The sequence below is a fragment of the Mustela putorius genome, unplaced genomic scaffold (genome assembly GCF_011764305.1).
Source record: "Mustela putorius furo isolate JIRA1106 unplaced genomic scaffold, ASM1176430v1.1 tig00003836_pilon_pilon_pilon, whole genome shotgun sequence".
Lineage (NCBI taxonomy): Eukaryota > Metazoa > Chordata > Mammalia > Carnivora > Mustelidae > Mustela > Mustela putorius.
The window spans coordinates 39046760-39059992 of NW_025421989.1; the positions used below are offsets into that span (position 1 = coordinate 39046760).

The 13233-nt window shown below is 42.6% G+C and overlaps 1 protein-coding gene across 1 annotated transcript; it reads left to right on the forward strand.

Moving 5' to 3' along the window:
- The first annotated feature begins 3041 nt into the window (after window positions 1-3041).
- On the forward strand, window positions 3042-4021 carry DUSP21 (dual specificity phosphatase 21). The gene has a single exon (XM_004754932.3). The coding sequence runs from the start codon at window positions 3279-3281 to the stop codon at window positions 3846-3848; it is 570 nt and encodes a 189-aa protein (XP_004754989.1). The 5' UTR covers window positions 3042-3278; the 3' UTR covers window positions 3849-4021.
- Window positions 4022-13233: the final 9212 nt, after the last annotated feature.

Here is a 13233-nt window from a genome sequence, read left to right on the forward strand (position 1 = left end):
ATAATGGTGTTAGGTCAGTGTTCCATTTCCTGAGTATGGCCATTGTGTTGAGGTTATGTAAGAGAATGCATTTGCCCTTAGGAGATACATGCTGAATGCTGAACTGCTAAAGTGTTGTTTGCTAAATCTGCAGTTAACAATCCAGGGTTCAGCAAAAAGAAACAAGGAACAAATAAATATGTGTGTTGGTATATCTAAACAGAGAGAAAAAAAGGAACATGGTATTAACAATAGAGGAATTCTAGGTGAAGGATAAGTGACTCCTCATTGTTCTTTTCTCACAGCTTTTCTGTAGATTTGAAATTTTGCAAGACGAAAACTTGGACAGAATAAACAATAAATAATAAAAACCAACAAATGAACAAAAAGCTTTGTTCCAGATCGTCTTTTCTGTGAAGCTTTTCATGACATCCCCCTCCAGCCTTCTGTCCCCAAACACACACACACATAAAACAATGAATCCCTCTCTCTTCTGGACTCTTTTATGATTATCTATCTCTGTGACCAAACTCTGAGCTCTTTGATAGCTGGGCCTGTGTGTGTTGTGTTGAATCTACACAAGGCTACAACCGTACTTGACACAGATTGAATGTTCAGCTGATGCTTTTTTAAATTAATCAAGCTGAGTCTTGAGGCCTGGATAGGATTCAGTAGGCAGACAGGAGCAAGAAATTTTCTCAAGAGAGAGAAGTGGCGTGAGCAAAAATAAGGAAGCAAGAATGGATATTTTGTATTTGCCAAGAACATTTGATTTGTTTGGTCAGAACTGAAGATTTATATGGGTGAAAATGCCTGGCACACGATATAGTCTTCATTATAAATTTGGTGAATAAATGAATAAATGAGACTTGAAGGGCAGGCTTAGATCAGATTGGAGAGGGCCTTGACTACTGAATTGAGAAATCCGAATGGTAACTAGTTCTTGACCTCCAGGGTCTCTTCCACTGGAAGGAAGAGACTGTGTCCTTGGGAAGTCCCTTATATATTCTCTTCCCTAAATAATAAGGAAAAGTTGGGGCACCTGACTGGCTCAGTCAGTGGAACATGCGACTCTTGACCTTGGGGTTGTGTGCTCAAGCCCCACATTGTGTGTAGAGGTTACTAAAAAGTAAAATCTTGGGTGCCTGGGTAGCTCAGTGAGTTAAAGCCTCTGCCTTCCACTCAGGTCATGATTCCAGTGTCCTGGGATCGAGCCCCGCATTGGGCTCTCTGCTTAGCAGGGAGCCTGCTTCCCCCTCTATCTCTCTGCCTGGCTCTCTGCCTACTTGTGATCTCTGTCTGTCAAATAAATAAATAAAATCTTAAAAAAAATTTGTTTTTAAATCTTTAGGGCACCTGGGTGGCTCAGTCAGTTAAGCAACTGCTTTCAGCTCAGGTCATGATCCTGGAGTCCTGGGATCCAGTTCCGCAACAGGGTCCCTGCTTGGCAGGGAATCTGCTTCTCCCTCTGACCCTCCCTCTTTTCATGCTCTCACTCTCTCTCTCTCTCTCATTCTCTCTCTCAAATAAATAAACAAAATCTTAAAAAATAAAGTAAAATCTTTAAAAAAGATAAGGAAAAGTAGAGATAAGTGGGAATCAAAAGCAACCTGTTTCCATACTCAGGAGGAGAAAACATCAACTCCTCACTCACCTGGGAGAAACCCCATGATGGAGTTTTAAGACATCCAACATCCCTCAGAAAGAAAGAGCGTCACAGAATATTGGTTGAAAGAATAAATAAATGAATCTATTTAATATGAGTCATGCTTGTCCTTGAGAATAGTGTGTGAAATTGCTTCGGTTAATTTTTTTTTTAAGATTTTATTTATTTATTTGACAGACAGAGATCACAAATAGGAAGAGAGGCAGGCAGAGAGAGAGGAAGGGAAGGAGGCTCCCCGCTGAGCAGAGAGCCCAATGTGGGGATCGATCCCAGGACCCCAGGATCAAGACCTGAGCCGAAGGCAGAGGCTTTAACCCACTGAGCTACCCAGGCGCCCCTTGTTTGGTTAATTTTACTACATTTTTAAAGTTTAAGAACCCTCTACATAGGAAATAACTAAACTCTAATATTACTCTTCAGGGCGTTCAATACCATTCCATAGACTTACAAATCTCCTCCTCATGTTGCCATATCTTAAACGTTAGGCTAAACCCTTTTCAGTAATTTTAGCCCAAAGAAACTATCCCCAATAGACAGTTTTCATATTTACTTGATAGTTTGTGCTCTGTTTTCCTCCAGATAGAATTGTGGGCGCTGACCATTTAAGCAATGCAAAATAATCTGATTATGCCAATCAAGAGAAAGAAAAGGGCATTGTCTTCTGAGGTTATCATTCCCCTGACCATTCCTAAACAGGTTGTCTCTGCTCATAGTCACAGAACACCACAAAAATTTTAGCTGAGAGGAAATGTAATTCTCAGATAACATTTTAAATACCTATTTTTGGCCCAATTATGAGGGACCGTTGTTGTTCCAGAATGTTTAATATTACCAGGGAGAGACCGATGGCAGTCAAGAGGGCTTACAGTTTACAAAAGCATGTGGGCATTCTTTTTTGAAGAAAGTAGACAAGATAATCTGAGCTGTTGTCTCCCAGGTAATGAAGTCGAATCAGGTGACAAATCGTTTGGGCTGTGTGCTCAAATGGATGGGGACATAGCTTAATTCATCAAAACTGTCCACCACAGACCAACTTAATGATAGGTAAAGGGCGATTTATGAGTCAACAATATTCATCTGACCAGTTCCGATGTGTTTTGTATGCAGGAGTATAGCTCTAGGGCTACAGTCGACAAAGAATTATCAGGGCAGGCCACCCAGCCCAACCAAACCTGCATCTAGCTACTTTCTAGAAAAAGTCTATGCCCTGTTCTTCCACACCAATAAAATAGAAGCATTGATAGATAGTGTGTTCAGTGTGATCCAACCGTTGAAACATGTACTAGGTATCTTGTATTAGAATGCTCTAAAACGTCAAGCAGATAAGAATTAAGGCTTGCAAAGTGAGAGACTACGGAGAGAGATAAAAAGGGATCTGGGGTGTCTTTGACGACCTGGCATGGTGGCCAAATCCTCCCTGTGGCCAGTTGCCCCCACCATGGAAACCCGTGGGCTGGACAAAAAAGGGATTGTGACGCCCCTGGGGGGGGGGCGGGGAGAGGGTGGTGACCAGTGACTGGTCTTCTGTACCCCAGACCCTCGACTGAGACTTCACAGCGCTGCTGTTTCTTCAACTTGCGCGCGGGAGTGGTGCCCCGAACCCTTCCGGAAAAGACCACTGCCCACCGCCTTGATGACAACATCTCCATGTCCCGTCCCGGCTCAGGCTGCCCGGCAGCCCTCGGTCCACGGCCTCTCCCAGATAACCAGCAGCCTGTACATCAGCAACGGCGTGGCGGCCAACAACAAACTCATGCTGTCCAGCAACCACATCACCACGGTCATCAACGTGTCAGTAGAAGTGGTCAACACTTTCTATGAGGATATCCAATACGTACAGGTGCCGGTGGCTGATGCTCCAAGCTCACGTCTCTACGACTTTTTTGACCCAATCGCCGACCACATCCACAGCGTGGAGATGAAGCAGGGCCGCACGTTGCTGCACTGTGCCGCCGGGGTGAGCCGCTCCGCAGCGCTCTGCCTCGCCTACCTTATGAAGTACCATGCCATGTCGCTGCTAGACGCCCACACGTGGACCAAGTCGTGCCGCCCCATCATCCGGCCCAATAACGGCTTTTGGGAACAGCTCATCCACTATGAGTTCAAGCTGTTCAGCAAGAACACTGTACACATGATCAATTCCCCAGTGGGCGTGATCCCTGACGTCTATGAGAAAGAGGTCCGTTTGATGATGCCGATGTGAACAGCACTTGACCCTGACCATCGGCTGACGATCCTACACCAACACTGAACTCGAACGTTGAACTTTTGTTGGTAAACAAAACGAGATGATGCCTTTTAGAAGGGCCAGCAAAAAGGGAGCGTTGTTGGGAGTTTTTAGCTTAGTAAGCTTTATCTTTAAAGAATAAAATGCATTAGGTGTAACCTGGTGACAATGTTTCTTTTCCCGTGAGTGGCAGTTCATGGCTGCCATGGGCTGGCCAGACAGGAGAGTGGGGAAGGCGGTGCCCATCTCCAAGGGACCTGTATCCTGAGGCCCACTCCTCAGCCCTAGGCCAAATAACCCAGGCGTGAATCCCCCCCAGGATCCTCCCTGGTTCTTCCTAACCCAAAGTCAGAGCCTTAGAGATCATGGCACCACCTGTACTTCTCACAGTAAGTGTGAACCTCAGCTAAACGGCCTTCACTGGGGTGCTCTGGGAGCCCTTGGGGGAGCCTCAGGCCACCCCTGCCCCCACCTTCAACCACAGAGGCCCAACTCTGCTTTTCTAGTTTGGATTTACATAGAAAATAATGTTCAAGAAAGCCATTCCACTCTATAAAATCAAAATTTTTTTTTCTGAGTGCTGTACTATATTGGCAAGGACTCAGGGTGCCCTTGGCGACCTCCACCAGCCTTTGTGAAAAGGGATGTCAGTCCCCTTCTCTGGTGCACGTGCTGGGAGACAAAATGGGCCTGACACCAGGACTCAAGGGTCCTCTCATGGGGTGTTGACTTGGAAGACTGGAGCTGCCAGCCAGGGAACAGCCCTGTTACCTTGGACACCTCTTCCCATTGTGAGCTGGCATGACTCAAAGTCTCTGTTTCCTCACCAGTCAAGGCAGTGACAGCCCGGCTCTCGCAGGGTTGTTGTGGGGATGAGAGTCCTTAGCACGAGCCCTAAAACGTGGATGGTTTAGTGCTTCGAGTACAGGGCACCTCTTGCTATTCAGTGCTACCCTCCGGCCCTGCTGGCTGGGGGTCAGCACCTTCCTTGTCACCGTGGCACTTCCCCATCTGTGTTGTCCACCAAGTCCTTTTCCAAAAGTATCATCCTGTCTGTGAAAACAAATGGTTTAGGGTTCTTTCCACGCTACCTCAGAGGAGGCATAGATCTATAGCCCTTCTCTGAGTTCCTGTTATTTCCTTGTGTCTAATCCATGTGCAGACAAGGATCAAGAAGTTCAATTGCAGCACCCTCCCCCTCCCAGGGCCTTGTTTGGAATTGCTGACCACTAGAGCCAGTGTCCCAGGATCCATCACAATCCACATTGGAACGTGCCAAAGGGTCAGATGGGTGAGCCCCAGAGTAGGCCCTGGAATCCAGGGTTGTATGAACTCCCTGAGTGCCTGGCTCTGGCTTGGGAGGAGCTATTCTAATCCAGAGGATTTGAGACAGAATGTAGAAGACAAAAGCACAACTATTCCCATTGACCGACTACGTGTGTGGGTCCAGAGCCCACTGGCTTTCAAAAGCCCAGTTCTCTCCAAACCCATCCTCATACCCACTGCCACAAAAGGAGTGCCGAGGGTCACAATTTGAGATGGAGGAAAAGAGGTGTTCTAGACGGATTCCCTCCTTCTGCAGACAGAAGAACAGACTCACAGAATGCAAGGGCTAGTGGGGCAGAGCCTTCACAAAGCAGCTTTTCTGGCAAAAAAAAAAAAAAAAAATCCAGATGGGAAATTACTTTTAAAGTATTTTTAAAAAGATATTTATTTGGGTATGTGCGTGTGTGTCTGTGTGTGTGTGTGTGTTTCTTTTTTTTTTTTTTAATACCCAAATTAACAGACCATAAAATTAACTCTCTTCAGACATAGAGCCCTATGCATTTTAACCTATACATAGGCTCGTGTAACCACAGCCACCATGAGGACACAGAGCAGTTCTGTGACTCCAAAAATTTCCCTCACGCTTCCCTGCTGTAGTCAAACTCTGGCCCCACCCCAGCCCTGGCAGACGCAGGGCTGCTCTCTGTCCCTGTAGACTTGCCTTTAACAGACCGTTACGTAAATGAAATCACACAGGATGTAACTTCCAGAGACTGGCTTCTTTCACTCAGTGTAATGTCTTCGTGATTCGCTCCTGTTGTATTTCAGCGTATGGATGTACCACAGTTTGTTTTACACTCAGCCAGTGAAGGCTATTTGGGTTTGAATTAGTTTCCTAGGGGCTGCCTTAACATAACACCAAATCCTGGGTGGCTGGAAACAATCGTGATGAATTGTCTCATAGTCCTGGAGGACAGAAGTCCTAAATTAGTCTCAGCGGGCTGTGATCCCTAGGAAACCTGTCCGGGAAAATCCTTCCCTGCCTCTTGCCTATTTCTGGTGGTTGCTGGCAATCCTGGCCATTCCGTGGCTTGTAGATCCATCACAGGATTCATGTGGCTGTTTTCTTTAATGTGTCTTCACATCCATCTTCCCTCTAATACGTCTGGGCCCAAATTTCCCTCTTCTTATAAGGGCACCAGTCATATTAAGGGGTTCACTTTACTCCGGTATGACTGCATCTTAACTAATGCTATCTGCAACATACCCTGTTTCCAAAGAAGGTCACGTTCTGAGGTTCTGGGGGTTAGGACTTCAACAGATTTGGGGGGTGGGTGTAGCGTTCAGTTCATAACAGGGTTGTTGCCAGTTTTTCGGCAAGTAAGCAAGCATGAAGTGCTGTCACACACACAGACACACCTAGAAGAAGAAAAGGATGACGTTACCTGGAAAAAAAGAACTGTAGCTATTTAAAAGTGGGATATGAGTTATAGTGAAAATAATAATAAGCATCATTTATTAGGAAGCTGTTCCATGCCAAGCGCAGGACCAGGCATTTCCATTGTCTCTAGTTCTTACATCAGCCCTTCAAGGTGAGTGTCACTGGCAACATACTGATGAGAAAACAGATTCCAGGAGGTTAAGGAGTTTAAGAGAGCATACAGCCCAGAAGCAAAGTGATACTCAGACTGGACTCTGTTTCCCTGCATTTCTTTTGAGATAAAGCTAAGCAGATTGAAAGAAGAAAAGTTTTGATTCCTGCCCTTGATTCCCAAATAGCGTACATACAAATCACGTGGGGACTTTTGATTACACAGATACTGAGGACTTACCCCCACAGATTTAAGGTCAGTAGGTAATAGGTAAGGTCCAGGAAGCTGCATTTTTTTACAAAGTAGGCTCCATGCCCAGCCTGGAGCCCAAGGTGGTACTTGAACTCACAACCCTGAGATCAAGACCTGAGCTGAGATCAAGAGTCAAAGTCTTAACCGACTGAGCCACCCAGGTGCCCCCAGGAAGCTGCATTTTTAACAATGCATCTCAGACTATTCTAATGAAGGTGAAGAAACATCCACTGAATAATTGTTAATACTAGGGTATTCTGTATCTTTTCCTCTTTGTCCTTTTTTTTTTTTTTTTTGAATTATCTATTCATGACCCTGGTTTTCTATCCGAGTGTAAATTTTGGATTTTTTTTTTTTTTTTTAGTTGTAGGAACTGGAATATAGAACAAAAATATTCAACTTTTCTTGTCAAATATGTTGCATGTTTTGTTTGCCATTTGTTTATGGTGCTTATTTGGGATTCAAAATTTTAAATTTGTACGTAGTTAAATCCACGAGTCTTTAACTGAATGGCTTTCTTTTATCTTTTTTAAGATTTACTTATTTACTTGAAAAAGAAAGAGCAGGAGGAGGGGCAGAGGGAGAGGGAGAGAGAGAATCCTCAAGTTGACTCACCACTGAGCGCAGAGCATGACACCAGGACCCTAAGATCTTGATCTGAGCTGAAATCAAGAGTTGGCCGCCCAACCAAGGGAGCCATACAGGTGGCCCTGGATGGCTCTTGTTTCATTCAGGGCCACCTTAATGGCTCTTGTTTCTGAATAATACCTTAAAAGTTTTCCCTATGGCATAACCATAAAAATGTTAACTATGGGGTTTTTCCTGATTTTTTTTTCCACTTTTAAACCTTATCCGCCAATTTTTTTAATTTGAAAATTTTCAAACACCCGGAAAGTTGAAAGAATAGCATAATGAACATCCACATTTGTTCCACTTAGGTTAGCTAATTGTTAGCCTTTTTCATATTTGCTTTCTCTTTTTTCAATATAATACTTTTTTTTGTACCTATCTGAAAGTAAGTTGCAGATATCCTGATATTTAACCCTTAAACATTCCAAAATATATCATCTAAGAATGAGGACATCCTCCTACCTATTCACAATATGGTCATCAGACCTAAGCCAATTAATTAATAATAATTCCCTAATACTCAGTTCATATTTAAATTTTCCTATTTATACGCCAAATGTCTTTTACAACCATTTTTTTCCTTCCCAAACAGAATCCAATCTAGGTTACACATTGTGGCTTATTACTGTATTTCTTTTCATCTATGACAGTGCCCTGGCTCTTTCCCCCGCCCCCCAACATGGTCTTTTTGATGAGTCTAGAACAATTCTGTGTATCATGTTCAGCACTCGGGCTTGGCCCAATTATTTCCTCATCTACTGTTTAATATGTCCCTTTATCATCCTCATCTTTAAACTTGAAGTTAGGTCTAGAGGTTTGATTAGATTTGGGTTATTTTTTTTTAAGATTTTATTTATTTATTTATTTGCCAGACAGAGATCACAAGTAAGCAATGAGGCAGGCAGAGAGAGAGGCTCCTCGTCGAGCAGAGAGCCCGATGCGGGGCTTGATTCCAGGACTCCAGGATCATGACCTGAGCTGAAAGGAGAGGCTTTAACCCACTGAGCCACCCAGGCACCCCTGGGTTAGTATTTTTTGCTACAACACTTCAGAAGTAACGTGTTACATCACATCAGGAGATACAAATGTCTCTTTGTCCTTTTAGCAGTGATGCTAAGTAGGATCATCACTTAGTTAAGGTGGTGACCACCAGATACCCACCCTTAAAACTAATCAGTGGGGTCACCTGGGTAGCTCAGTCAGTTGTCTGCCTTTGGCTCAGGTCATGATCTCTGGGTCCTGGGATCAAGACCCGCATCAGGCTTCCTGCTCAGCTGAGAGTCCGCTTTTCTCTCTCTTTCTTTCTCTGCTTGTTCTCTCTCTCAGATAAATAAATAAAATCTTAAAAAAAAAAAAAACTTAAAAAAAATGAAACTAATGAGTAATCTGTGGGGTGGTAACTTTCCAAAATACCATGTGAGTATCCTGTTTCTTTCATCCCATGATATTAACATCCATTAAGGATCCTTGCCTCAAACCAAAAGTTACACAGGGGGACATGTAACTCTTAAATCTATCCCAAACTAATTTTGGTATATGGTCTAAGTTGGAGTTATTTAATTTTTTAAAATAATCATGAGGTATTACAAACCTCCTATAAATATTTGTGTCTGCTTTTTTTCCTTCTGGTTTGTTACATTGCTTTTTCCTCTGTGAGCTTCACATTCCTTAAATTTGATGCAGCCTAAGAACAGGCAGTAATATTTGGTAGGGCAATGACATCTCTTCCTAGCCCCGCATTTAGACTTTTTCAGAGGCTTTTTTATTGTTTGATTCTTTCTTTTTGTCTTCTGGATGAACCATTTTAATAGTTATGACAGGTTTTTAAATTTTTCCGTTGGGATTTTGATTGGAATTACTGTTTTCTTATCTAGTTAGCCAAGGTTGAATCAGAAAAACAGGACCCACAACAGTTATTTTATCAGAGAAAATCTAATATAATGAACAATTTAACCAGGTATTAGAGAATTGAAAAGGCAAAAATAGAACACATTGTATGTTTCCTCATATATAAACACTTCAATAAAAGATCACCCACTCAGAGTGTCTGATATTTGATCAGTAAAGTATTAACTGTATTTTTGGACTTTGTATGTCTTAATTCCAAAGGCTCATAATGTTAGAGAACTATAATGTAGTATATATCCATACACACACATGCCCACTCATTCGGTTCTTTGCAATTCAATTTTTTAAGAGTTATTGCTTGCTAAAACATTTAACAGTGTATCTGTTATGTAACTTTGTGACATCACATGATTACCTATTCTGATCTATACTGTTAAGGTAAAGATATAAAGATATCCAATAAGAGGGCTTCATTTACTTGTGGCCATTTGAGAGCCCACCTCCAGCTACTTCAGTGTCTCCTTTTCATACATTTTCATTATTCCCTGGTTAATGAGATCTAGGCAGGCTGGGAGGTGAATTCTTGATCACCTTCTGGGAATGGCCTGATAAGGCGACAAGAGGTGGTGAAAACATGAATTTTAATGTAATCTTTTGGAGTCTAAGCCAGACTCCCAGCCAGGTCCTCCCCATCCAGAGAGACAGATCAAGGTCTCAGTCACACAGTTGTGTTCACAAAGTATATTTCAGAGGACATTCTGAAATAAGGCTTAGTAGTGTTGTATCTGGACTCACGATTGAATTCTTTCTTCAACAGCCTCTGTGGTAAGGGAATTAAAAAACCAGCCAGCCTCCTTTACGAATCACAGGATCTACTACATCACACAGAACACTTCACTTCTGACACTTCTAGTCACTAAATGTGTAGAGAGTTTTCCCCACACTAAGCAATTCTCCCTGAATTGGTGGGCATCCTAGAGTCGAACTCAATTCTGACACCACCTGCCTGGAGATGGCGTCCGATCCCCCAGGTTGAGGGCTCAGTCCCACAAGACGGCTCTCTTTCCCACCTCAGATGCCGACTGCAAGTCGTAGGTCCCCAGGTGACCCCCAGAAATTGTGGCTACAACTCAGAGGTTTCCACGACCCCTTCCTCACGTTCGATTAATTTACCAGAGCGACTCACAGAACTCAGGGAGGCTCTTACTTACAGTTATCAGTTTATGAAAGGACATGATAAAGGATACAGATGAACAGCCAGAAGAAGAGATATAGAGGGCAAGGTCTGGGAGGGTCTCGAGCCCAGGAGCTTCTGTCCCTGTGGCGTCGGGTGTGTCACCCTTCCAGGATGTGGATGTGTTCACCCCCTTGTAAGCTCCCTGAACCCCACGCTACTGGGGTTTTGATGGAGCCTGCCTCTTGTAGGCATTAACTCTGTTTCCAACCCTCTCCCTTCTCTGGAGAAGTGCACAAGGGCGGGGCTGAAAAATCCCAGGCTTCTCATCATGGCTTGGTCTTTCTGGTGACAAGTTCCAGTCCGGGAGCTCACCTATAGTTGTCTTTAGAACAAAAGATGGTTCTAGTGTTCTTATCACTTAGCAGTTTACAAAGGTTTGAGGAGTCCCATGTCAAGGTTGGGTCAAAGAACAAATGTTAGAACAAGAGATGTTCCTAGTGCTCTAATCACTTAAGAAGTTACAAGGGTTTTAGAAACTCTGTTTCCAGGAAGGGCAGTGGGGGGCAGAGACCAATATATATATTTTCTATTATCTCACAAGGTCTAATTTCACAATTTGAAATTTTGATAAACATTGCCAGATTAATTCCTATGGATGTTGGCAATACCTACCAGCAATGTATGAAAGTGCCTATTTCCCCACAGAATCAATAGCACAGTGTATCTTTTGTATCTTTGCCATTCTGACCAGTGAAAATGGTATCTCAGATTACGTTTAATTTGCTTGTCTCTTATGACTAAGTTCTAGGATCTTTTCATTCTTTTAAGAGCCATTCGTATATTTCTTTCTATGAAATGGCTGCTCATATCAACTTTTTATTACATTACTCGTCTTTTTTTCTTATGGATTTATAAAAACTTTATTAGAGAAATGAAGCATTTGTCAGTGATAAGAATTTCAAATATTGCCCCCAATTTTTCATTTGTCTTTTGACTTTGCTTTGAAGGGATTTGCCAGAGAGATGATTTCTATTTAGTTGAATTTATTAGTTTTTTTTTTAATGGCTTTGGGTTCTGTGTCAGAAAGGCTTTCCACACTCTGAGAGTATGTGAAAAATGTCTCCCATGGCTCTTCTATTACTTTTGTGGTTTCAATTTAAATATTTAAATTTTTGATCCACCTGAGATATATCCTGGTACAAAGTGTGAGGTATGGATCCAGCATGATTATTATTATTTTTTAAAGATTTTGTTTATTTCTTCGACAGAGAGAGAGAACACAGAAGTCGGGGAGTGGTAGGCAGAAGGCAGGCTTCCCGTTGAGCACGAACCCGACCCGGGACTCCACACCAGGACCCTGAGATTGACCTGAGCTAAAGGCAGACGCTTTACCAACTGAACCACCCAGGTGCCCCCCAACATTACTCTTTTTTGGACTGCAACCACCATTCTCATCTATACATATAATTTATAATATAAAAATGTATATAATATTCATATATAGTTTAGCTATAATCCGTACTATATTACATATATTCTTTTTTTTAAAGATTTTATTTATTTATTTGATAGAGATTACAAGCAGGCAGAGAGGCAGGCAGAGAGAGAGAGGAGGAAGCAGGATCCCTGCTGAGCAGAGAGCCCAAAGTGGGGTTTGATCCCAGGACCCTGGAATCATGACCTGAGCTGAAGGGAGAGGCTTTAACCCACTGAGCCACTCAGGCGCCCCACATGTATTCTTAATAGTATTCGTATTCCTTATATTTGTGTTTATCGGTCTGCTTGATATATCCAATGACTTAGAGATATGTTAGTCATGTATTACGGTTGTCTTTATGTCAGTTTCTCCCAATATTTCTCTGATAGTTTATTTCATGCATCAATTTGGCTAGGCTATGGTGCACATTTGTTTGGTCAAACACTAGTCTAGATGTTGCTGTAAAGGTATATGTGGATGTGATTAAAATTTACAGTCAGTTGACTCTGAGTGGAGCAGATTATTCTCCATTATGTGGGTGGGCCTCATCCAATCAGTTGAAGGCCTGAAGAGCCAAGACTGAAGTTTCCCAAAAAAGAAGCAATTTCCCCTCAAGACCACAACACAGAATCTCTGCCTGAGTTTTCAGGCTGCTGGTCTGCCCTCAAGTCTTTGAAGAAGGCTTCAACACCAACTTTTATCTGAGTTTCTAGCCTGTAAGCCCTCTACAGATCTACAAATCTCAGATTTGCCAGCCCCCACAATGACAGGAGCCAATCCCTTAAAATAAACCTCTCTTTATCTCATATACGTACATACATACATATTATATGCTGTCAGTTTTGTTTCTCTGGAGAACCCTAATATAATTTCGAGTAGTTTTTCTTTATATAGACAGTCTCTAACTTACAATGGTTCAACTTAGATGATTTTTTGACTTTATGATGGTGCAAAACTATACACCTGCAGTAGAAACTGTGCTTTGAAGTTTGAATTTTGGTCTTTTCCTGGGCTAGTGATATGTGATAGAATACACTTTTATGATGCTTGGTAGTGGCAGTGAACTACAGCTCCCAGTCAGCCACCAAAGTGAATACCAAGTGACATATTTAAAACCAT